At 35.1% G+C, this 25,385-nt stretch overlaps 3 protein-coding genes and 1 long non-coding RNA gene across 8 annotated transcripts; 2 read left to right on the top strand and 2 right to left on the bottom strand.

Moving 5' to 3' along the window:
* Positions 1–903: 903 nt before the first annotated feature.
* LOC136348900 (uncharacterized) lies at positions 904–3,447 on the bottom strand. Of its 2 annotated transcripts, none has more exons than XR_010733748.1 (3): positions 3,215–3,447; positions 2,781–2,974; positions 904–1,006 (listed from the first exon to the last, which is right to left on the bottom strand). It is a non-coding gene; the product is annotated as an uncharacterized lncRNA (long non-coding RNA). The 2 variants fall into 2 exon arrangements; XR_010733747.1 differs by lacking the exon at positions 904–1,006 and adding an exon at positions 2,025–2,702 and having other exon boundaries at positions 3,215–3,446.
* Positions 3,448–4,250: 803 nt separating this feature from the next.
* LOC136348899 (gamma-interferon-inducible lysosomal thiol reductase-like) lies at positions 4,251–5,330 on the top strand. The gene is made up of 4 exons (XM_066300081.1): positions 4,251–4,381; positions 4,441–4,602; positions 4,652–4,825; positions 4,874–5,330. The coding sequence occupies exons 1-4, from the start codon at positions 4,337–4,339 to the stop codon at positions 5,105–5,107; spliced, it is 615 nt and encodes a 204-aa protein (XP_066156178.1). The 5' UTR covers positions 4,251–4,336; the 3' UTR covers positions 5,108–5,330.
* Positions 5,331–5,603: 273 nt separating this feature from the next.
* Acat1 (Acetyl-CoA acetyltransferase 1) lies at positions 5,604–9,056 on the bottom strand. 2 transcript variants are annotated; one of them, XM_066300071.1, is made up of 4 exons: positions 8,825–9,056; positions 6,978–7,271; positions 6,016–6,926; positions 5,604–5,931 (listed from the first exon to the last, which is right to left on the bottom strand). In XM_066300071.1, exons 1-4 carry the CDS (start codon positions 8,846–8,848, stop codon positions 5,649–5,651), a joined length of 1,512 nt encoding a protein of 503 aa, XP_066156168.1. In that variant the 5' UTR covers positions 8,849–9,056; the 3' UTR covers positions 5,604–5,648. The 2 variants fall into 2 exon arrangements, with proteins under 2 accessions (XP_066156168.1, XP_066156169.1); XM_066300072.1 differs by lacking the exon at positions 5,604–5,931 and having other exon boundaries at positions 5,952–6,926.
* Positions 9,057–9,197: 141 nt separating this feature from the next.
* On the top strand, positions 9,198–24,088 carry Diap2 (Death-associated inhibitor of apoptosis 2). Of its 3 annotated transcripts, none has more exons than XM_066300070.1 (4): positions 9,198–10,078; positions 10,139–10,309; positions 10,356–10,534; positions 23,442–24,088. In XM_066300070.1, the coding sequence occupies exons 1-4, from the start codon at positions 9,532–9,534 to the stop codon at positions 24,054–24,056; spliced, it is 1,512 nt and encodes a 503-aa protein (XP_066156167.1). In that variant the 5' UTR covers positions 9,198–9,531; the 3' UTR covers positions 24,057–24,088. The 3 variants fall into 3 exon arrangements, with proteins under 3 accessions (XP_066156167.1, XP_066156165.1, XP_066156166.1); XM_066300069.1 differs by having other exon boundaries at positions 9,308–10,084; XM_066300068.1 differs by having other exon boundaries at positions 9,198–10,309.
* The last annotated feature ends 1,297 nt before the right edge of the window (positions 24,089–25,385 follow it).

Below are 25,385 nucleotides of genomic sequence, written 5' to 3'. Positions count from 1 at the left end.
GAAAAATTGAGGAATCTGTCTTTTCTATCTTTCCCCAATGGCAAGTTATAACTTTCTAATACCAAAAACATCTCGTATAAATAAAGTAAACGTTTGTTATAACGAAAGAAGGTGAAAATTATAAAATTATTGCAATTTTCGGAGAGAGACGAAAATGGCAACGTCGCCACCACAGCGGATACAAAGCGAGGTAATGACGATTCATAGGAAGAATTCCCCGAATGTTTAAGTGTTTATTATTCACCTATGATGGATTTCTTTAAATGGCAATTTTTAAAGAAAACCATTGGATGAAATTCTGAAAATAATTATATGTACATTAATTAACACTGTTTCTTTATCTATGACTTATTTTTTATGCCACTATTTAAAATGTGTTGTTATGTTACAATTTTCAATTATTAATCTACCAACAAAAGGTTGGTGGATTATTTCAAAGACACGTTGTTGATACGTTGTGGTAGCCACATAAATGAGAACCGTGATAAAGATGTATCAACTAATTTACTATAATGGAAATTTAAACAAAAATTATTGTAATTTTGCTAAAATAAATAGTCCCTTCCCATAAACATTTCTCACATTGTTAATAAAACAATACCCTAAGATGAAAAAAGCAAATTTCTCAGTCCAAATAAATGCAAAATATATGAGAACTCTTTGAATGTATAGATGTGGTTGCTTTTGGAAGAATAAAAAAATTGTTAAATGATTAGGGCTCAAACCACCAGAAAGTCAGGCACATCCAGTTAACACTTGAAACGCAAGAAAGTCCAATTTTACTTATTCTAAATTGCAATTGAAAATGATAGACCAAAGTTGATTGTACCTACCTTGGTGAAGGCTGTGGAGCTGTGGAAAAGCCCTACTTTCTCAAACATCCCAGAAATTGAGGATCCAACCGATGCTATATCTCGAAGACTCTGAAGGATGATGATAGTTGCTTGCTGTGGTGGGTAGTGGAATTCTTTTCGCTTCGTCGGGGTGGAACGCTTCGGTTTCTGTACTAAAACCAGAGGAATAGTTTTGGGTAATTTCCAATTGCAGGAGCACAAATCGATGAATATAATGTGGTCCTCTACGAAAGGAATGCTACTTTGGGACAATGTCGACGATAAGTTTTGATTGCGTTTGAAGGAGGGAAAATTTCATTATTAGTTCTCATATTTCGGGAATAGAGGAGCCTATACTTTGCAAAACGGGACAGGACTTCTTGGAAGATCCTCTAGGAACGGGTTTCCTTTTTTTTTCTTACCTCTTCTTTCTCGGTTCCGTAGATGGTCTTTCAATTGCTTCTCGATTTTAAATGAGATTCTATTTCCATTTCAAATTTAAAACTTTAAGTTAATTCCCACTTTTCTGTTAATGAAAACACAAAACGAACTTTCGCGGTTCGATTGTTGACAAGGAATGTCTTAATTGTCATTCGATATGTTCTAGTGTGTTTAGTGGTGTAGTTCATAGGTGTTTTTTCCAAATCAATCCTTCCGTATGCCTGTTTTTGGGGTGATGGGGGGTGGTTTTGAAGGGGCGCAGGCCGTCCTAAATGCGTTTCCTACGCCTATGGGTATGCAGGTGAAAAGAAAGGGGTGAAAAATCAAGTGGGGAAATTTGTATTTGGGCGGGGAAGAAATCTGTAAAAGGTTCTGCCCCTGGACGGTAGTTGGCGCATGTAGAACAAGTATGAAATCTGTAAAAGGTTCTGCCCCTGGACGGTAGATGGCGCATGTAGAACAAGGGGGAATCCTGTAATTTGATTGGGAAGAAATCTGTAAAAGGTTCTTCCCCTGGACGGTAGATGGCGCATGTAAAACAAGGAAGGAAACTGTAATTTTGATGGGAAGAAATCTGTAAAAGAATCTACCTCTAGACGGTAGATGGCGGGCGTGAAATAAGGAAGGAAACTGTAATTTGGTTGGAGTAGAAATCGAAGTTAATAGATGGCGCCACACACGAAAAAAAATCGATAACTTTTAGATAAAGGAAAAATATCCGTTGTTCGTTTTGGAAATGAAACAAACTACCCAACATAAAAATTTAATAAACTCTCAAAATAACCGATGACGAGAAATCACTAGAAATTCAAATGGCAATGGGTTTTTGTTTTCTTTTTCACCTTCTCCTAGTTAAGAGTATTATATTCTCTCTGTCGACGACTGGCACGAGATGAACGCTTTTCAATTGTAATTAACGACAAAACGTTTTCGTTTTGAAATGTATGTTTTAAATAAATTTCCGCGTTTCGGTTTAGAAAGTGATATTTGGTAAATTATAATATTGTCCTCGCCCAAATAACCTTTCGGTGCTTCCAGGCCGAACCACTTTATACCATCGGTAAGGACTCGACAAATACGTTTGTTATTTTAAAAATAAAGACAAATCTATCGGAAAAGAAATCGGAGTTTTGACAAAAAAACGATCGTGTACAATTTATTACGTTCTGATCGTCGTTGATATTTGTAATGATGATGACGACGACAAAGCCACTGTCCACCTTACCGTCGTCTCACCATCTTTCCCGAACAAAACCTACTCCACCAATTGTCAAGATTTCGTGATTGTTATTAATAACGCGCTTGTGCTTAATGTACTCTATACTTACACAAAAAAACAAATGCTAGAAACCGCTGGAGTTGCCTACGTAAGAGCCAATATTTACAAATGGTTTTGGCTCCTCAAATCGGAGGTGCTCACGGTTGGTGCTTGAAACGCAAGAAAGTCCAATTTTACTTATCCTAAATTACAATTAAAAATGATGGACCAACGTTGACTGTACGTACCTTGGTAAAGACTGTGAAGCCGTGGAAAAGCCCTACTTTCTCCACCATCCAAGAAATTGAGCACCCGTCCAATGCTATATCTCGAAGACTCTGAAGAATAATGATATTTGCTTGCTCTAGTGGATAGTAGAATTCTTTTCACTTCGTTGGGGTGGAACGCTTCAGTTGCACATGTTTTGACTGTGGTTTCTGTACTAAAAACAGAGGAATAGTTTTGGGTAAATTCCAATTGCAGGGGAACAGTCGATGAAAATAATGTAGTCCTCTACGAAAGGTCTTTTACTTTAGTACAACATCAGTGATAAGTTTTAATTGCGTTGGGAGGAAGGGAAATTTTATTATTAGTTCACAAATTTCGGGAATACGGGAGTCTACATTTTGTAAACGAGGAATCGTTGGATGATCCTCTAGGAATGAGTTTTCTTTTTTCTTACCTCCTCTTTCTTGGTTCTATAGATATTCTTTTAATCGACCGGGATGATACTCTTTTTTATTTTTTGCTTCTCAGTTTTAAATGAGATTATATTTTTATTTCAAATCTAAAACTTCAAGTTAATTTCAACTTTTCTGTTAATAAAAACAAATGATGAATTTTTGCGGTCCGATTACTGACACGCGAGAGTCATAATTGTCATTCGACATTTTCGAATAGTTACCGTGAAAACAACTCTGGTAGTGTTCACAAAAGGCGTTACTCACGTAAAATCAACAACTCTTAAAGGAAAATTAGGAAAATATTCGTTGTTCGATTTAATGATAAAACAAACTCCCAAAAGTAAAAAAACTCTTAAAATTACCGATGACGATATTTTGGAAACTTTTAAGAATTCGTAATTGTTATTGATTAATAACACGCTTGTGCATAATGTAGTCTAGACTCAAAACAGAAACATCTTAGAAGCCGCTAAAGCTGCCCTCGGAAGAGCCAATGATTACAAATGATTTTGGCTCTTCAAACCGAAGGCGCTCGCGGTCGACGCTTGAAATTCGAGAAAATCGTATTTTACATTTTATTTCCCTAAATTTCGATTGAAAACTTTAGACCTAGATTGACTGTACATACCTCAGTTTTGGCTCAGTTGGAAGGGGTGGGATCGCAATTTTCTCCGACGGTCGCTTTCGGGAAAATTCAGAACGAGAATTAAATCTCGAAAAAGAAAGCCGAGGTTTTTCAAGAACCGTACTCTGTTATAATACAGATTTTTTACGATATTAACTGCGTCACGTTCGTAATTAGAAATACGGTAATGGCAAAATTTAGAGCAACTTTTTTATATTTATTTTATTTCTTTCTCAAGAAAGTTCTGAAATCAATTCATTAAATTTTATTTTAAAAAACGCTGCGTTGTATACACTAGTGGCCATTCTTAAACAGAAGCTATTAGGTAATTATTTTTTGATCACGTGTTAACTCTTAAGAATCATGTACCTACTCTTATCTTCCCTATACGTAGCCACCGATAACAAATCAGTTAAATATAAAAAAAAGACCACTCAATATAAATATTAACAATTGTCGAAATGATCACCTTATTTCCTCAAAATAATCTAAAATTATGAAAAGCTTGTGGTTATTGCTTGCAGTTTTGTCTGTAGCTCAGGTAAGCAGAAACCTTTCATTCATAGATTTAAACCATAATATTCGAAAAATATCTCAAAGGGAAAAACTCTGAGGGCAGAAGAAGAAACCCTTAAAGTTCAAATCTTCTACGAAACTCTGTGCCCCGACAGCATTGCTTTCATTACTGAGCATCTGTACCCTACTTACATAGTTTTGAAAAAGTGGATCGATTTAGAACTAATCCCTTGGGGACACGCGTCGGTAGGGGCTTAAAATTGTAAACGATTAAGTTTATACTGAGAATTTTTAGGAACAAATAGTGAATGACACTAAGATTTTCATTTGCCAGCATGGCCCTGCTGAATGCCATGGCAATATTGTTCATGCTTGCGCTATTAATTTGACCACTGTTGAGAAGAGTACAGAATTTGTGTTCTGTTCTGAAAAATCTCAGGCACCGAGTGATGATATTGTTTTAAAACAGGTACGTTTAGGGGGAAAAAAAATTCTATGTCTATTTGTAGATTTTTAGTGTGCAGAAACTACCGAGATTGTTTGGAATGATCTAGAAGATTGCATTAGCAACGGCAAAGGCGCGGATCTTCTGTCGGAAAATGGTAAAGAGACTGACCTAGTTGATCCAGTTTTCGTTCCCACAATTATCTTCAATGGCATCTTCAATCAAAGGATTCAGAATGAATCTTTGAAATACTTCAAAGCGGTAGTTTGCTCGTTGATCGGGTATCCTCCACAGTGCCAGTTTTAGCAATGTTTTTTTGATTTTTAAAACCTTCTACTTATAGCCGTTTTGTAAGTTAATAAAAGGAGCTTGTGACAATGTAGATTAAAATATATTTGTTACTAGAGACGTAATTTTTTTATATTTTTGTGTATTTCAACAATTTTGAATTTATTTAGAAAGTTACGAAAATATCGAAATAATTAATTTACCAAAACATCAAGGAAATAAACTTAATGAATTTAATCTATCGTAAGGCGTTTTTTTGACAATTTGATAAAACGTATTGTTCTGCTAAACCATTAAATTCATGAACGAAAATTTAGAAATTAATGCATATTATTTTCTATCATTCAACCATCATCTGTTAAATATGTTAGTCAATCTGCCTTAAAAACCACATTTTAAAGTAAATTTAGATTAATTCCACTTTTAAATTATGCACATTTCTGTAAAAATTAATTAACCAAATCAATGTTAAATAATATCAAAACTCGCACGCTTAAAATTTCGTTTAAAAAAAAAGTATTGGAGTCATTAATGCACATTCTTTGCTACCCATGTAAATTTATCGATTTCTCAATCCTTCGAACTCCTCTAGTTTACGTTTTAATAAAGCCTCGTTTAGTCTATGTTTGCACAAAAATTCCCCGTTCAAAAACAGTACTGGAACTTCATAGCGATACAACCTAAGCCAGCGGACATTTTTCTTTTTAGCAATATCTACAGTCTCAAGTTCAATCGAACTGAAATAAGGAAATAGTTGATCTTTCAATTCGTCGCACAAGGAACAGTTGTCTCTGGTGTATAGGGTGAGTTTTGGGCGAATATCATTTAAAACCTCTTCACTCCTAATAAAAGAAAAAACAAATTTTCTTTTTAATAAAATCATTTTTATAACAACGAAAATATATCAGCCTTTTACCCGAACTTACACTCGTTCAATCATAATCGAAGATGCTCCTCCCCCTCCATTGCAAATAGAGGCCACTCCTTTCTGCCCCGGTTTAAGGGCATGCACCAAATGTACCACAAGACGAGCGCCGGACATTCCAATTGGGTGCCCTAAGCTTACAGCTCCTCCATGTATGTTAATTTTATTAGGGTCAATGTCCAATAGTTTTTGGTTGGCCAAGACAACCACGCTAAAGGCTTCATTTACTTCCCACAAAGCCACATCGTTCTTATTCACTCCAGTTTGTTTTAAAAGTTTAGGGATTGCAGTGGCTGGCGCTATGGGGAAATCTATCGGATCGCAAGCTCCATCCGCAAACCCAACTACCTTGGCTAAGGGTTTGAGCTTTAATTTTTCAGCTGCAGCTGTGGTTGTCAAAATTAAAGCCGCAGCTCCATCATTTAATGTCGAGGCATTTCCCGCAGTTACTGTTCCGTTCTCTTTTTGGAACACTGTCGCCAAACGGCCGAATTTTTCAAAATTTACCCGTTTAAACTCTTCATCCTCCTCAATAATTTTATCGGGCTGTCCTTTCTTTTGAGGGACGTTAACTGGAACAATCTCAGAATCGAACACTTTATTCTGCCAAGCTTGTGCGCTTCTCTTATAAGAATTTACAGCAAATTCGTCTTGTTGTTGGCGAGTAATCCCCAGTTTTTTTGCAGTATTTTCCGCGCAATTTCCCATGTGAATTTTATTATAAACATCTGTCAGACCATCAAAGACTACTCCATCCACCAAATTGACCCCTCCATACGGAGTTTGACCTCTTCTGAGGTAATAAGGAACGTTGGACATTGACTCCATTCCTCCAGCAAGGACCACTTCTTGAGCGCCTGTTTGTAGTGCTTGTGTGGCCAACATTACAGATTTCATACCAGAAGCACATACCTAAGGAAAAATTAATGTAATATACTGAGCGATAAGTCGAAAACTTTTTACCTTATTAACAGTAGTGCAAATCGAAGAAGTAGGTAAACCAGCGAAAATGGAGGCTTGCCTGGCAGGTGCCTGCCCAACCCCTCCTTGACAAACATTACCTAAAAATAGTTCCTTGACTTCCTCTTTGGGAATACCTGCCCGCTCTATGGCCCCCTGAATGGCTATGGAGCCCAATTGAGTAGCGGAAAGCGGGGATAATGAAGACAAGAACGAACCGATAGGGGTTCGAATTGCTGACACAATAACAACCTCATTTAGGGCGACTTGGGATGAGTAAGAACGTAAAGGAGCAGCCTGAAAATAATTTTTTATCCAATTATAAAGCAGTTTTATTATTATTAAAGCTTAATATCATAAACGACAAGTATCTAAAACTTTTTTAGTATGATGCATATAGCAGGTGTAAGAATCTTTTTCGCCAAGGCTTTTGAGGACATACAAAACCACCGAATCGTTCATTATTTTGAATATTTACTTCACTTACCAGTTTACTTCGACATTAATTAATATTTACAAAATTTAAAAATATACGATTTTTAATTGAATGTAAATGCGGCATTATTATGGTTCCCAAAATTACCTTAAAAAAATTAAACCATGTCTGCTTAGTTACATATCCTAGATACACTAATCTAAAAAGTAACAGGTTCTACAAGCAAAACTAAACAAATTAAACTACTTTTCTGTATGCATTAACCCTGATTCTATTGCTTGAAAATATCGTTATATGTTAATACTAATATTTCATTATTTCGAAGTATTACGTACTAAACTTCATATTTAATGATTTAGACATCATAGTTTCTCAACAAATAATTCAAATAGTATAACTGCACAACTATTTCTGGACATAATGGTGTATATAAAATGATGACTTTTATTTGGTATTTACTTAACTGACATAATTGTTTATAGAATTTCATCTTATCTATCAGCAAGTTATTAAATAAGTTTTCATTAAACTTTCATAGTCTGTTCAAGGAAACTCTAGTCATTTTTATACCACAGTAATTTAAAAATATATACAAATGAATTGCATAATTTCAGGATTTCAAAGTGATTACTAGTATTATTGTTCTCATTTATTAATTAAATTATGTTGGTGATGTTTATTCACGTTCTGATCCACTCACCTCCAAAGTTTTGGTAAGGAATTTGTAAAACTTCAGCATTCAGATACCTGCTGAACTTAGTCCAGCATAAGTTCTGCACTTTAAGGTCAAGGAAATTGTCATTGATCAGGGTATCACAAGTTTTCATCTCTGTGAACCTGTTCAATTAATATCAGTTTCTCTTACTCATAGTGTTTCAATTGACTTCAATAATAATATTTTTATGTGAACTGTTGACTTCTGATACAATTGCATCCAAGACGTGTGCTTGAACTAATTATGATCAAAACCCATAACAAGTCAACAAATGGTCTTCAAAACTTTACATTTTTCTGGAGTTAAATAATGACTTGTAGTTCAAATGAGTTTGAAAAAATGTATTGATATAGTTATTCATAAAAACCACCCAAATAGATCTCAAGGGAGACCATAATTATTTCATATATTATACATATTTCTAAGCAAAATAATTAATTTGCTAATATGAATTCTTATTGGACTATTAAAAACCCTTCTGTCAAGCAAAGTAGTGTTCAACTAGACTTGCACTCCTTAATCTCTAGGGAATATCATATCTTGATGTATATTGATCAAACAAGCAGACCAGGTCAGTTTTAGCATGACTTAGCTTCTAATTGTGTGCTCACTAAGTATTTTAAAATAACACGAAACATGACCTCTTGAGTCCCTTACCTAAAGCTAAGTCTCAGATGAAGGATAATTAAACTTACTTACCTTAAGTAACTTTGAAAGGGACATTGTTATCTAATGTGGTATTTGCTGGGAATAGTTGAATTGAAAGAAATAATGTGAACTTTGATCCGAAATTTTAAAATTAACAAATATATTTATCACAATGGAAAACAAAGATAAATTTGCATTATGAAATGCGGTAAAGCTCCATACAATTATTGTTTACGTTTAAAACTAATTATAAGACGTATGTGATTTGAATTTGTGTTGTTAATTAAAGTTAAAAATAACACAAAAATTAAAATGAATAAATTATATATTAAAAGATTTAAATGAAAGCACCGTCATGAAGTACATAATTAACTGTACAGGTGTCACCATACGATTTATCTCTCTAGGACTATTTCTATCTCTGCTTTTCAATTTGTAATAAAAAAGGATAATCATACAACCGCGGTGCATAAACTAATATTTTCATGAAGCTAATCAGTTGATTCCTTATGTCAAAATTCAAACACATGACAATTCTTTAAAAAAAATTCAAATGTCAAAAATACTCAATTTTTTTAACATATCTTTCATACTTTAATTAATCCCTGCTAAAAACCATTTTACCGAACACCCTTCGGCTTCAGTTATTTATTAAAATATATAAGGCAGATAAGTTGTGTGACACTCGTTGAATTGAAGTATGTAAGAAGTCAATGTGGACTTTTATTCAAATTCAGGGCAACTAGTAACATCTCGTCATGAACATAGAGCAAAATCGAGTTAACACATTTACAGAGTGGCCTGCAGATGCAGCAGTAAGTCCCCAAAGAATTGCCAAAGCAGGTTTTTATTCGACCAACCAGGGTCTTGAAGTAGAATGTTTTGCTTGCCACTCAAAAATATCGTCTTGGAACTATGGAGATCAAGTAATGGCTCGACATAGAAGCCTTAACCCTGAATGTCCTTTCGTATTAAATCCCGGTACTTCGGGTAATGTTCCTTCTGTAATAACACCCACCAGCCCTGTTCCTTCATCCTCCTCATTAGATTATAAAAATGAAGCAGTTAGATTAGCTTCTTATGAGAACTGGCCCATACCCCATATAGTATCCCCTGAAGATTTGGCACGGGCCGGGTTTTATTCTCTAAAACAAGGAGACAACACAAAATGTGCTTATTGCAAAGGAGTGGTTAGGGCTTGGGAAGCTGATGATATTCCTGATGTAGAGCATAAAAGGCACTTTCCTGTCTGTCCCTTTGTACTGTCAACAATCAACTCTAGACTGGAAAGCAGCGGGGATCGAGGTGGTGGTACTACTAGCAGGGGCAACTGCAATGAATCAACATTTAAGAATTTAAATTTAGTTAGTAGTTCTATGGACGGCAATTTAGATGAGCTGGGCGTTCAGAAGCACAACGGGCCTAAAAGGCCTGACCACGGGACTATTGAAGCAAGGCTCAGGACTTTCACTTCATGGTCACCTCACTTAATCCAGACTCCTGAGATTTTGGCACAAGCAGGGTTTTATTATGAAGGTAGACAGTTTTTGGTTATTGAATTTTTATAAGTTTGTTTTCATAGGAATGGGGGATCAAGTGAGGTGTTTTCACTGCGATGGAGGCCTGAGACATTGGGATCCAGATGACGATCCCTGGACTGAGCATGCCAGGTGGTTTCCAAGGTGTTCCTTTGTGAATTTAGTCAAAGGACAGGACTTTGTGGCTGCTTGCTCTTTGGACCATATGAATGTTCATAATGTGGTAAGTTCTGTTCAAGGAGTTCTACTATAGTTGCATGCAAGAAATAAGTAGACATTTATTATTAAATGTGTTCTTAATGGAGTTATAAATATTGATTTTCTGTGATGATTTATTTGATTTACTCTGTGATTAGACAGGATGAGGCTTTGTGTTTATTTAGGCTCTGACTACAAGGTTAAGCTCTTAGCTTTATTGATCCTTATTCACCCTGAGGCAATAAGGTGAAACATCAATTTGGTGGGTGACAAAAAAGATTTGATGAATACCTGGTGTATTTCTAGATGTCTTTGTGGTGATATTTGAATTTTACTCTGTTATTTTATAAAAACATCCACAATATAATCATTCGAAAAGAGTTTTTTGAAAATTTTCCAGGAATTTTTTGGATGGATAGAAAATATGATATATTAAAACATTTGTTTAATTAAATAAACTCTTTAAGTCGTTTGCTTTCCGAAAAATACTAGCATGCCCTTCTAAATATGAATTTTTCTCATGTCCGATTGTCTTCGAATGCCGGAAAACGGAAGAGTGAGTTATAGGTAATGCAGAAATTGCTGTATTAAATAAAAAATGTCTCGTAAGATTCCCGAAAAAGGAAAATTTTTTATGTGAAAATTTCCACCATTCATCTCGAAAAAAATCTGAAGTTTATGCTGTGTAGATGCACGAACCATGACCTTATTCCTGCTTTGTTGCTGGTGTTAACGGATGTTGAAAGATGCACATTCCCAATATTTATTTTTCAATATACTCATCGCATATTAAACGGGTCTTTAATTATTCTAAGTAAACCATTATTTCAAGCGTATTTCTTTATTTATGGTGGATGCGCCGGGACTCAACTTGAAACCTGACAAGTCATTTATGTTCAATGTTGTAGCGATATTTCCTGTCTTTTTATATGAACCTTTTTTTTGCAAATGGAGTAGACTTCGACAATGAACATAAATACGAACATTGCTCATAGCGAATATAATTGACATACATAAACCAAAAAATCCTTCTATTTATTGGTTTTTATTCCTCGTTCTTGAGACGCAATTTATCGAGTTTCCGTTTAATTAAAAATCAAAGAAAACCCATTTCCTTTCGTTTTGTTATTGCACTGAAGGCATGAATTTTTTGCCCCTGAATCACCGGAAGATTGAAATATGTATTATTAATTATTAGTTGCGCCTATTAATGTTATTTATATACGCATTAGTCTCGAATTGTTGTAGAGTTACACATCAGAAGTAGTGTTGTGCCTGACACAAAAAACCATTCATTTGAGGAATTTTAATTATTGTTCAAACACAAGATAAGTCGTGGTTTTACTCAGGATCATACCCCTGTTTCAAAACATGGGGATTTTTGTCATGCGGGGAGCGTTTAAACACCTAAAAAGCATGATGACTTGGCACGCCCAGAACCCACGTCAGACGAATTCTGCATTACTCCCACATAAAGGTTCAGCTCATGGGGAATTACAAAACGAATTTCATTTTGTATGCAAACGCTAATTATGGCAATCGGCGTGTGCAAGTATGTGTGGTGATTCATAGCGCCATTTTTTCACCATTTGCATTATACTGCTTACGTATATGTCCCTGGGCCGTTTAGGTTCACCATAACAGTAAACAATTCCAAGAACATTTATTGTGTTTTATGTGCATGAAACTAGGTTTAGATTACGCTTGAGTACATGTATGCGGTATTGTTGTGCTCCAGATTCGCCGCTGAAGTAAGGAGTTCACTTGAGAAATAATGGCCGTTCAGTTTAAGGATTTACTATTCATTGAGATCCACTGACAGCCGATAGGTTGCGGAAGTGATAACGACTCATATCAAATGTGGGTTACATAAACAGCTTTTTTCCGATAAACCTCACAATAAACTTGTTTTGCCATAGATTATCTTGTCCCGACTTATAACGGTTAACGTTTCTTTCAACTCGCAAGTGCATATTTCATTATTTAGTTCACACATGTTTGCGAAATTAGAAACCTAATCTATATCCTATAGGCATTTAAAACTAAAAGATTACTTCATATTGTTTGCAAAAGGCAATTACTCGATTGCTTTTGTTGATTACTCAGGCACGATTTTTTTAAAATCGCTCGTTAGCGCGCATGAGACATTGATTTTCAAGTTGTAAATTGTTTATTTGCTGATTTGTTTTCGATCAATTTTATTTGAATTATTTTTTAGTTCAAATTTTTCTTTTCTAATAGAAACCATCGAAAACGTTCAAAACATTAATTTCACGTATGTTTGGTTACCTGACCAAAAACGTTTTGGAGCTTCATTCACTCGCCGAGGTTTGTGGGCAAAAGAAACATACGAGGGCCAGCCCTAAAGTTTAACCAGTAAAAACCATTATAGCTTTTTGTAAATCTTAAATGTTACATTTTATGTAATTTCTTGCAGTTTTTATTAATTATTAACAATGTTTGCCACTCTGCGCTGTTAAAAAGCCGAATACCAAAGGTCTCGAAATACCGCCTATAAACAGCCACGGCTATATTGAGCTGTTGTGACACCAGCCGATATTTTATACGTGATCGACACCACGACGTTGATTTGTCAGGATTAAGACGACTTTGTTAACTCACTAACAACTCTTTATTTTTAATACTAAGGTTCTATACTTTAGCTTTTTTAAAGGAATTTGAAGAGCGTCTAACACTATACACTCTGTCTGAATGAAAAATTATAATTATGTCTGTTTTTAGGGCTGAAAACTTACTTATATGTGTGTAGAACAACTTATCTAAATTATACTATTAAGGGCAAACACCCGGGGACTTGAGACTTTGGTCGCAGTTAATTGTTCGTATAGTCGAAAGGGCAGTCTGGTGAAAGTCCAATTGTTCTAAATTATTTTTATGATAACCCCATATTATTGGGAAGGTTCATGTCGTGTGGGATAATAAGTTATATGACAGATTTGAGGGTAAGGAGGTATATAACACCTCCCCCAATAAGAATTTTGATAGGGTTTCTTAATTAGACAATCAAAATTTCCTAATGAATTAAAATCTACGGCTACTAGGCTAATTTCTTATGAATTTAGTTACACTATTCAATATGATTAACAATGAATTATACTCTTAACTTATCTTAGAATTAACACAGAAATGATATACCAACAGTTCACATTTTTAATCGTCTTTCACTAGCGGTTCTTCGTGTGTATGTTTCAGGATTATCAGCTAATGATCGAAGGGAAGCGTGACGCGAAGAGGTTTCCTGGCGTTGTTCATTGACTTCATCCTGATTTGGGGTGTGGTGAAGAGATTGAAGTACCATTTGATCCAATTGCCTCGGGTTGATCTCAAATCTTTCATTGTGGTTTGTTATGCATACGTTGGGAATTCCACAATAGTGTGGTCGTTTGGGAAAGTATTTACCTACTACGGGTAGCCAGCGACAATTGCAACAACAAAATAACAATAGGAAAGTTAGAGCGAAAACTATGACAATGGCAATCATAATTGAGGACCAAGATGTTACTAAAGAGGATTCTTGGAATTCTTCTGTTAAGAATTTGTTAAATTGATCTAATTTTTGCTGGGAATGGCGAAGGTCGTTTAGATTCAAATTATTCAGGTTGAGGGTTGTCATTTTCACTGGTTTTGACATTGATGGTTCTTTGGAGTAGATACAGCAATCGTCTTTGGTTAAGTCGAATTTGGGAATGAAATTTGTATAAGTTGCTGTTTGGTTTGATGTGGAATATAGTACTGTCGAAAAGGTATAGCACTTGCAGGCAGATATCATATGAAAGATTCCGGTGCCCAGGAGCTCAACGTCCATAATATTGGAATTTGACTTATCACAACTGATTGAAGCACTGATCTTCTTTGAAATTACATATAACCACTTATTTGGCGATAAGGGATGCCAAATTTCCATTTCGGCGTGAATACTTCGTACCGGACAGTCTTCTGGTAATTTGTCGATGGTGGTTTGAGTCCGAAGTATTGTTTCGCACACTGGTCTTTCTTGTAATAAATGTATAGATGCCTTCGAACAGATGTAGTCTTCCTCAGATATCTTTTTACAATTTGACAAATCTTTTAGTCGACTGTAGTATGTTTTTGTCGTACTAAGTAGTAAAAAGGGGTAAAAAGGATCTATGTAGGAATATAAGGTTGACCTTTGATGTTTTATAGGGAGTGGAATTAAATTGTAGAGCTTAAATAATCCTTCGTGAGTTAAAGGTATTTTAATGACGTAGATAATGTTTTCGTGATCATATAGGACAGAAATATCACAAATAGAGAAATACTTGTACATGTTGTTCACATTGTTAAGAGGAATTGGAAATTTTAAGTCTCCATTTAATTTTACATTTTGCAGTTGTGTCTGTAATTCTGAAGGTGTTATAATCGAGGGATGTATGATATTTTGTTTAGCAAACAACATAGCGGTGATTTGAGTATCGCATTCGTTGATTAGTTCAGAAATCATCAGGGATAAGATGTTTATGTTTCTGCTAATAGTTACACCTCGTTTTATCATGTTCAATCTCTCATTGACATCTTCACTAAAATTATTAAATTTAACAATATTTTCATTTAAGTTTTCTTCGTTGAATTTAAGCAGTTGAATCGAATTATTATAACTGTTGATGGCATTAGAAATTATGTGAATTTGTTGTTTCATCATGGATTTAATTTTACCGTCTTGGTTGTTCAAATTTTTGATAGATTCAGAATAGTATTGTGCATCGGCCGCATCGGGAGTCCCGAAGAGCCAGTTGAACGCATAAGAGACACCATTAAATAAACCGCGTTTGGTTTTTCTTGGAGAATTAATGTGTCCTACAAGGTGTGTCATAGTTTCAAATTTAGATTGAAGATTTGGTATTTGTGAAATTATGAGATTTAAAGGGTTTTGACAATGTTTTACTTCAGGAATATTAGAACAAAGGACAACAGTGTTGTCCGTCATTGATTTTATAATTTCGAGTTTACGTGACATGAAGGAGATGTTTTTAAACGAGATCAATGAAAATTTGTCAGTGGTAATTTTTGCGTACCCCCAATTATGATAAAATATTCCGGAACTGTCATTGAGAGGGGAGTTTGTATACAATTCGGTAGCAAGAGAGTAGGAAGTAAATAGGAGGAAGATGGTAGTGATCATGGCAGGTTTATTCATCATCTGAAACAAAATGTTTTAGTAAATTTTTGTGATAAGTGATTATTTTGTTAGGTTTCATTTCAATTTGGACAGTATTGTTATCGTTTGCTTTTATGATCTTATATGGGCCTTTGTAATTGGGGCTTAATTTCTTACTTAACCCGTGTTTGATATTCTTGTTCTTAATCATGACAAGGTCATTAGTTTTGAATTCTATTACCCTGGCGTTACGATCATAATACTGTTTTGATTTTTCTTTACTCTGAATTAGATTTTGTCTTGCAATTTCGTATGCCTTATTAAGTTTTAGCTTCAGATTTGAATAGTAATCATCGTAAGAGTATTTAAATTCAGGTTTTTCGGTTATAGTTTTAGGAATGAAAGGTTTGTGTCCGAACAATAGTTCGTAAGGAGTGAGGTTGGTTGATTTATGTATGTGACTATTATACGTGAACATTGCTAATTGAACATATTCGTCCCAGTTAGTTTGAGTATCGTTGATATAATGTTTTAAGTACTCCTTTAGGGTAAGATGACTGCGCTCTAATGCACCATTAGTTTGGGGATGGTATGGACTAGTGAAAACGTGTTTTATTCTGAATAGTCGATTTAGCTCTTTAATAATTTCGGAACAGAAGTCGGAACCTTGGTCCGAAAGAATCGATTCGGGGATTCCAAATATGCTTATAAAGTGCATTAATTGATCAGCAATCGTTGCAGCTTCATGATTTTGAAGACAACTTGCGTATGAATATTTTGTTAGGTCATCTTGCATTGTTAAGATAAATTTATTGCCTTTTTCAGTTAGAGTCAGTGGTCCTACAATGTCAATGGCTATCCGTTGAAATGGTCGGGAACTGGTAGTGGTTATTTCCATCGGCGCTTTCCCCGGTCTGTGGTTAGTTTTATTAATTTGACAAGACTGGCAACAGTTAATGAATTTTTTAATATCGTTTTTCATATTTGGCCATTTGTAATTCTCTTTTATACGTTTATATGTTCTTAGAAAACCAGAGTGTCCCGATATTGAGGTACAGTGGTTCTCGTTAAGAATTGATTGAATTTCTTTCTGCGTTTTCGGTTGGAACCTTGGCTTGTCGACCAATACAACGTAAATTTTCTTGAACAGGAACTGAATCATTTCCAAAAACATTTCCTGTTTTAATTTTGAGTTATGATCAATTGGATTTTTTATAAAAATTTTCTTGATTTTATAACTTGAAAGTATTTTCCTTAAGCTTAATAGTGAATAAAATATATTTGAATATTCTAGTTTATCAAAGTGGTTGAGTTTGGAAATCATCAAAAAGGTTTGTTCATTGGACACGTTTTTCAGATGTAGTGTATCATATATGTTCCTGTCATCGGTTAGTATGTCTAAGTCATGTCTACATTTTAGATTTTCATAACTTGTATTATTCTCGTTTAGGTCTTTAGAATAAAATAAGGCGTTGGGGAATTTAGTGAATATGTCGTCTTTAATAATTTCAATATCCGGAACATCCTTGGTTGTGTAATGGTATTTTATGAACTCATCATATGTCTGATTAAATTTGAAGTGTAGAGACATTATTGGGGTTTCCGTTGGATTTCTGGACAAGGAATCTGCATTGCAGTTTATTTTGCCTGGTTTGTAGATAACTTCGTATTCATACTCTTCAAGTTTAAGACGCCATCGTAGAAGACGACTGCATGGATTTTTGCAATTAAATAACCAGGTTAATGGACGATGATCTGTTATAATTTTGAACTTTCTTCCATATAAATAGGGACGAAAGTGATTTGTTGCCCAAATTATCGCGAGAGCCTCTTTTTCTGTAGTGCTGTAATTTACTTCTGCCTTATTTAAAGTTCGAGAAGCATACGCAATTGGAAGATCTTTTCCAATATCACCTTGGGAGAGAACAGCGCCTATGGCATAGTCGGAAGCGTCCGTTGTGAGTACAAAGGTTTTTTCGAAATCGGGATATTGTAGAATAGGTTCGGTGGTCAGAATTCTTTTGAAGGTCTCAAATGATTCTTGAGTTCTATCAGACCATATGAATGGTACATTATTTTTGAGAAGTAAGGTAAGAGGTTTTGCAATCGCAGAGAAATCTTTGATGAATCTTCGATAATAACCGATTAGACCAAGAAATTGTTTGATTTGTTTTTGGGTTTTGGGTGTAGGGTATGAAGAGATAGCTTTAATCTTTTCAGGATTTGGAGCTACACCTTTGTTACTAATAACATGGCCTAGGTAAACGACTTCCTTTTTCATGAATTCGCACTTGTCTGGTTGGAGTAGCAATTGATTAGATCGTAAACGTTCGAAAATAGCTCTTAGTTTCTTTTCATGTTCATCAATTGAACTGGCGTAAACAACAATATCGTCAAGATATACAAAGCATTGTAATCCTTGTAACCCGGTAAGAACAGTGTTCATTAATCTTTGAAAAGTACTTGGAGAATTTTTTAGACCGAATGGCATTCTAGTGAACTCAAAGTGTCCAAAAGGTGTCGAAAATGCGGTTTTTGGAATGTCATCGGATTTCATTTTGATTTGATGGAACCCACTAGCAAGGTCTAAAGTGGTAAAGTATTGGGAGTGCCCTAACTGGTCCAAAATATATTCTATATTTGGCAGGGGATAGGAATCGCCTATTGTGACGTCATTTAATTTACGATAATCAATGACAATACGCCATTTTCTTTCTCCTGAGGCATCTAGTTTCTTGGGTACCACCCAAAGGGGACTTGAATAAGGAGACACGGATGGTTGGATAATGCCTTGTTTTAGCATCTTTTTTATTTGTTTATCTACTTCCGATTTATGTATTTCAGGGTATCTATATATTTTCGAATGTATGGGTGCTGGATTACTGACAATGATACCATGTTTGACTGTATTCGTACTTGTTAATTTGTCGTTAGGTAAATAAAATATATCATTGAAATCTGAACACATTTCTAATATGGATAGCTTCTCCTCGGAGTTCACATGATTTAGCCGCAAATTTTCCTTCAGCAAATTAATGCGTTCTCTTTTTCTTTGTTCGACTTTGGTATCTATATCAATATTAAAAACGAAGGAGTTGTTTTCATCGAAAGGATCTAATAATAATTTAATGTGGTTTATCCGTACATGTTTGTCTGTCGTATTTAATATAGTTGTGATGCTTTTATTGTTTTTTACTTTCAAAACAGATTTTGCTAGAAATACGCCTTTACAGAGTTCGATTTCTGGACTTATGCCTTGTGATATATTTTGATTGATTATTTCAACTTCTATAATGGTTTCAGATCTGGGGCTAAGATAGTAAGTTTCTGAGTTGAATGAGTTAGTATTGGTTCGTAAAGGGATTGGAAATGGTAGACTTTGTATTGATAGGGTTTGTTTTTCGAAGGAGATATTAGCCATTTGGCCTTGAAGATAGTCATTACCAATTAATCCGTCGAATGGCAGATTTGATTCGGCTTTTACAATGTGGAATTTTACGTTGAACGTCTTGCGATTGATTTCCAAGGGTACATTTATACTACCAATGGTGGAAACCAATGCATTTGGACTGAGACCACTTAGTGACAATGTTTCAGTAGGGTTAAAGGTGCATTTCGTTTGTTTCAATTTGGCAAGTTTAATTAATGAAACGCTTGCTCCAGTATCGACTAAGAATTTGAATGGAATACCTTGAAAGTGGACCTCGATGTACACCATGCTTTTATGTATTACTAGGAGAGGTACTGGTGTTTGAGACATATTTTTAGAGATTTGTGAGGCACAGTGGATATCATTTGAAATAATACTTGAATTTGATTTCATAGAATTAGAATTAGTAGGGTTTGATTTAGAAGAATTTGAATTAATAAAAGGTTTCTTCGAATTAGAGATAGGAAGTGGTTTAACTAAAGTCGAAGTTGAGTTGGTAGAGTTGGAATTAGTAAGATTAGAATTTGATTTAGAAATTTCGTTCGTATTGAACTGAGTTGAATTTGAGTTAGTAGAATTGGAATTCGAATTTGATTTAGGAATTTTGTTCGTATTGAACTGAGTTGAATTCGAGTTAGTAGAATTGGAATTCGAATTTGATTTAGGAATTTTGTTCGTATTGAACTGAGTTGGGTTTGAGTTAGTAGAATTGGAATTAGAATTTGATTTAGGAATTTTGTTCGTATTGAACTGAGTTGGGTTTGAGTTAGTAGAATTGGAATTAGAATTTGGATTGGAGGTTGTTGTGTTTGAGTTGAGTTGGAATATTACACCTCTTGAATGTCCATTTCCACCAGTGAGGCGTTTACTGGGGAGGACTGGCAGTTTAAATTTATAGATTGACGAGCCGGGTTATTTTCCTCGGAATTTCTATTGTCAAATTTTCTTTGGTTGTCTTGTTTAAGTCGATTATTGTATTCACGTTTCCGACATTCACTGATAATGTGCCCTTTGTTTTTGCAATAGTTGCAGAATTTTCCTTGTGTGTTATGGGTTTGACGAGATTCAGGTTTAAGGAATTCTCTTTTATTAAATTGTATTGAATGATTTGATTTTCGGAAACACTCTCGAAGGTTGTGGCCATTTTTCTTACAAAAACTGCAATATTTTGAATGTCGTAATGTAAACTCTTGGTTGGAAATGTTAATTGCACGTTCTTCTTCGATTGCCTTAGTAAGTGCTTCAGAAAAATCGGTTAAGTTTTGCGCTCTGAGGAATCTTGAAATATCGGGCTTGGAATGATGAATGAATCGACTCAATCCTAGTTCTTTGATTGTTTCTATTTTCCCTATCTGTTCGTTTTCATTATTAAAATTGATAGAACTTAAAATTCGGGTAACAAGTTTATCTATTCGTTCATGAAAATTTAAAATTGGTTCAGATTTTTCTTGTTTGAGCGTATTTAATTCCTCCATTAACTGAATATAATGTTTTCTATCTTGGTAAAAGGTACATAAAATATCTTTTAACTCTTTCCAATCGCCATAAGATTTTCCATGTAACTGAGATCTAACACTTCCAGTTAATCTGGAGATTATAAATGCTAAAAGAGGTTTTTGTTGAATGTCGTTAGCCAAATCAACCGCATTGCTACAGTTAATTAGAAACTCGTGAAATTCGTGTCTTTTTCCATCGAATGATTTAGGAATCAGAGAGCATAAAAATTGTAATGGGAACCCACTCATCGTTGGATTATTCTCAGTGGCCATTATTAAGAATGGATATAGAATAGGAATAGAGAATTGATAGTAAAAAGAGTAATAGTAGGAATTTGAAAAAATGGGAAACACTTAGTACAAAACAAAAGTCGAAAGATTGCTTACCAAATTGTTTACGGGAACAATTTTTTTTGTAGTAGTAGGACGTCTCTGATGGTTCGTCAGTGCCCAAGGGATTGAAATCCGCCAAATTCTTGGAACCTTGTTGCAAGGCTATCTGTCCACGATTGTGGCTGAAGATCCCACTTCTGACACCAAAATTTTGTGTTGTGACACCAGCCGATATTTTATACGTGATCGACACCACGACGTTGATTTGTCAGGATTAAGACGACTTTGTTAACTCACTAACAACTCTTTATTTTTAATACTAAGGTTCTATACTTTAGCTTTTTTAAAGGAATTTGAAGAGCGTCTAACACTATACACTCTGTCTGAATGAAAAATTATAATTATGTCTGTTTTTAGGGCTGAAAACTTACTTATATGTGTGTAGAACAACTTATCTAAATTATACTATTAAGGGCAAACACCCGGGGACTTGAGACTTTGGTCGCAGTTAATTGTTCGTATAGTCGAAAGGGCAGTCTGGTGAAAGTCCAATTGTTCTAAATTATTTTTATGATAACCCCATATTATTGGGAAGGTTCATGTCGTGTGGGATAATAAGTTATATGACAGATTTGAGGGTAAGGAGGTATATAACAGAGCTATTAAAAAAATAATTTTAGAGTTTTCCTGCATTTTATCACAAACTTATTCTTCTAAGAGCCAGTTTTTTGCTTATAATTTAAGTTTAACTGGTAGGTAGCTTGATATATGAGGTAATTATTTATTTCACCCTGCAAAGATATTTAAAGAATTTTGTCATTACTAGCAAACAGATTCGGTTCAAGAACAGGCACACTTGGCAGTTTATCTTGTTTGTATATTAGCAGTAAACCGAATGATTCTCAGTTAGAAGAACCTTAGCTGAGTAACTTATGGTCCCTTGTAACCAGCACTTGTTTAAAGAAACAATAAATAAATATTTACTATTTTACTGCGTGAAGTCGGACACAGAGAGAGTTCATTGAGCTACTTTCTCAGTCTCGATTAGCACATTCATCTTTAGCCTTACAGCTTTCTACTTTCCAAAAGCCTTAAGAATCAATAACCGATTCTATCTGACATTTTGCGCATTAGTACCATAATAGCTGAAGCGTTTTCAAGAGTTGACCTGCTTCTTATTACAATTATTTTTCAAGTAGATTTTAAATGGCATTATAGTAAATTTTTATCCATGAAGCCGAGAACCGTTTCTTTAGCCACCAATATTCACTCAGCCACAACTTTTCTCTGCACGTACCAACTTGACATTCTAAATAGAGTTTGCTGGTCGTTAGCCTAGAGAGTTATCTAACGGCAGTTAGATCACGTTTATGAAAGGTTGTAAGGTAGCCTTTACGAAATTCCGATGGTAACATAGACCTCCCATTCGGTTTCGTTTTCCCAGCTCATTATTCGTAATTGTGAAACGTTCAGTCCGCGTGGAGTTTTAGCGAGAATTTGAAAACATCCCCGCAACTGCATTGCAAAATTTCCCCGAAATTTAATTAACAGCAAGTTACAGTTTGGCAACAGGAAAATTACTTCCTGGCTACACGTAAATTGATATCGGATAGCGAAAATAATGTATTTAAAGGCAAGGTGATAGCTCTATTGCGGGTAAATGACGAATATAAAATTGAAACTTTGAAAGTAGGATCGAAGTTGCAAAAACCATTAAATGGTGAAAAAAAGAACTGTGTTGTCAGTCACTATTCTGGTACCCCCTAACCTGAAACTATCACTTTTAATTTGATTTCAATCTTGTGAATTAACTCCCGAAGTTCAAATCTCGATCTAACAGTACTCGATTGGTTTATTGAGTCCATACCGAGATATAGAGTAGGAAGTAACTGAACTCAACTCGCATGACCCGCCATTTTAATTCATCGTCTGCGGCCATGTTGCCGCACCAGATTGCAGAGCGACGACATAAATTAACTCACTTCCGTATGGCCTGTCGGGTCAGCTGGGATATAATGCGCTTGTTAGGTTCAATTTTTTTCATTGAAAGCAATTAATTTAATGTAGTCATGTGATTTCGATAAATCATGGAAGAAACGTTCTATAGTTTAAAGAAGGGAAAGAAGTTATATTAAGGTTTTTAAGAATCAATTTGGAACTACTTGTGCTGATGTTATCAGTAACAGGGCTGTAGACAGTATTGGCTCTATTATGAAGATAGCGAGATTTTGATGTCTACAGACGCATGTTATTGAGTTGATGCTCACATTTTTTTGTGAGACTTTTATTGTGGGTTTGTCCGCATCTTTGAACAATTTGTTTTCTGAGAAATTGCGCAACGATTCCCTAGCTTGCAGTGTACGTACTTAATCATCACCGTGAAACGTCCGATTCCCAGTTTCCTAGAAATTCACATTACGAAATTTAATCAGTGAAATGAAATATCAATATTGAATCCTAGTTTAACGAACTTTTCTCACACTATTGCGAATAATTTCCTCCCAATTTCATCTCCTTTCATAGTCTTTTATTTCAGCAAATCGAAAAAGTGAAACCAGCCAAAAAAAGACGTCCCGTGACAGACGAAGAGCTTCGCGCCCATTTGAACAGCGAAACCGCCCTTACCGCTCTCCGTATAGGCATCGACGTTATAAGGCTGCGTTGTGCCATGAAGGAAAAGCTAGAACAAACAGGGGAAGGATACTCACAACCGGACGCCCTAGTTGAGGCCGCCCTTAACGTTCAACTCGACGAGGACGACGATGTCGATCCAATTTATCAAAGCAGGATCCAAATGATCCGTACTGCATCATCGTTACTGCGTGATCTCACCAAAACTCCAGACTCAAACTCCATTGACCACGCTTCCAAACCGAACATACCTCGAGCGGCTGTGAGTAGTGGAGAGAGTTCTCCGCCCGGCGCGGAATTACTCCACGGTGGTGGCCTGAAGAAATCCGTATCTCTGGAAGAAGAAAATCGGATTTTGAAAGAGGCCAGACAATGCAAGATCTGTATGGATGCGGAAGTGGGTATCGTTTTCCTGCCTTGCGGACACTTGGCTACTTGCGTGAATTGCGCTCCCAATTTGGAGGATTGTCCCGTGTGTAGGTCGGCGATCAAGGCCACAGTGCGCACCTTTTTGTCCTGATTTTGGTTTGGAAATATAGTTTATTAATTGTTCCTGTTTTTATTAGCGTCGTTGCCACGTCCGAATTAGTCACAACAAGAGGAGTAATCCCAGACATGGTTAAATATATCCGATGTGGCGACGCAGTTTTTTGCAGACAGTGGCGCTGACTGCCTTAAAATACTCAGAATGCGTTGACCCAACTTATATTTAGCTCGTGACCTCAAAGATCAATTGCGGTGGTGAATGGGATTGGCCTCGATATGAAGAGGTTCGGATAAGTTCGAGCTGGGGGCTTGTGATCTTACCAAAGTCGATAACATTGGACCTTATAAGTGTCCGGGTAATGTTAGACATATAGAAATATAAAGGGCAAAAAACCCTAATTTTCAACGAAAGATAGTCATAATGAGCAAATTTCAGTAGCTATCAATTTTGTCATATATTTTTTGAGACTCTGCAATAAAAGTTTGGTTCGAGGTAGGTAGTGGTATGCTAAAAACCATCTCCTTGAAAAGTATTTTTAAAATAATAGAAAATATACAGGGTGTCGCTTTTGACAAATGCCCATTTTTAATTAAGCAGTCAAAATTCAATTTCAATGGTTAATTATTTTCCCATGCCTCCTTTGAGGCTTTTTAATACAAAACTGGGTCGAGGCAGGTATAGGGAGTGGTATATAACAAATCATCTTCTTAAAATGTGGTTTTAAAATAACCAAAAATATATAGGGTGTCGCTTTTGAAACATACGATTTTTTTATGAGAAAACAGGAATGACTAAATTTCAATAGTTCTGTACCCTGAAATCGATCAGAGATAGGAAAAGGTCCAGTTATATTAGAAATTGTTTTACCTGAAATGTGTTCGCAATATCGCACTGTATGACACGAAATTTATATCTCCTTCCTTTTTTAACAAATTATTACCTTTTAAAAATTCAAAAATAACATTTTATGGGACAAGAAACACTAACTTTTGACGTTTGTATGTTTTTTAAATATTGTTTATATCGCCGACAGCACAAAATTGCCGATTTTTAAAAATTGAAACATTGGTATAATGACGTCTCATCGTCACTTAAAGGCTTTTCAAAACTATATTTAAAGGTGTACTGTGATTTAAAATTATCGATTTGTTTTTGAGAAAAATAGATATAAATTTGGTAAATAAATGCAATACAAATTCAGTTAAACAATATGTAAACAATTGTTACACAATCTTAAATAAATGTAAACAAACTAATTGCCTATCAACAAATAATTTTTTTCATCGTTTACGTACCATTTAACTAAGTTTGTATTGCATTTTTCACCAAATCTATACCTGTTTTTCTCAACAAGTAATCAAT

Source organism: Euwallacea fornicatus, chromosome 35 (assembly GCF_040115645.1).
Source record: "Euwallacea fornicatus isolate EFF26 chromosome 35, ASM4011564v1, whole genome shotgun sequence".
NCBI classification, from domain to species: domain Eukaryota; kingdom Metazoa; phylum Arthropoda; class Insecta; order Coleoptera; family Curculionidae; genus Euwallacea; species Euwallacea fornicatus.
Note: the sequence above shows the minus strand (reverse complement) of the source record. Positions and strands in the feature narration are given on the sequence as shown.

What these genes read in the sequence shown, in the direction of transcription:
- LOC136348899 (XM_066300081.1), top strand. Translation starts at nt 4,337, where the DNA reads ATGAAAAGCTTGTGGTTATTGCTTGCAGTTTTGTCTGTAGCTCAG. An exon ending in TCCCTTGGGGACACGCGTCG is followed by an intron (nt 4,603 to 4,651) that starts GTAGGGGCTTAA and finishes GAGAATTTTTAG; the next exon opens with GAACAAATAGTGAATGACAC. An exon ending in ATGATATTGTTTTAAAACAG is followed by an intron (nt 4,826 to 4,873) that starts GTACGTTTAGGG and finishes GTAGATTTTTAG; the next exon opens with TGTGCAGAAACTACCGAGAT.
- Acat1 (XM_066300071.1), bottom strand. Translation starts at nt 8,848, where the DNA reads ATGTCCCTTTCAAAGTTACTTAAG. An exon ending in TTTGCACTACTGTTAATAAG is followed by an intron (nt 6,927 to 6,977) that starts GTAAAAAGTTTT and finishes ATTTTTCCTTAG; the next exon opens with GTATGTGCTTCTGGTATGAA. An exon ending in TCGATTATGATTGAACGAGT is followed by an intron (nt 5,932 to 6,015) that starts GTAAGTTCGGGT and finishes TTCTTTTATTAG; the next exon opens with GAGTGAAGAGGTTTTAAATG.
- Diap2 (XM_066300068.1), top strand. Translation starts at nt 9,532, where the DNA reads ATGAACATAGAGCAAAATCGAGTTAACACATTTACAGAGTGGCCTGCA. An exon ending in AGCAGGGTTTTATTATGAAG is followed by an intron (nt 10,310 to 10,355) that starts GTAGACAGTTTT and finishes TTGTTTTCATAG; the next exon opens with GAATGGGGGATCAAGTGAGG. An exon ending in ATATGAATGTTCATAATGTG is followed by an intron (nt 10,535 to 23,441) that starts GTAAGTTCTGTT and finishes CTTTTATTTCAG; the next exon opens with CAAATCGAAAAAGTGAAACC.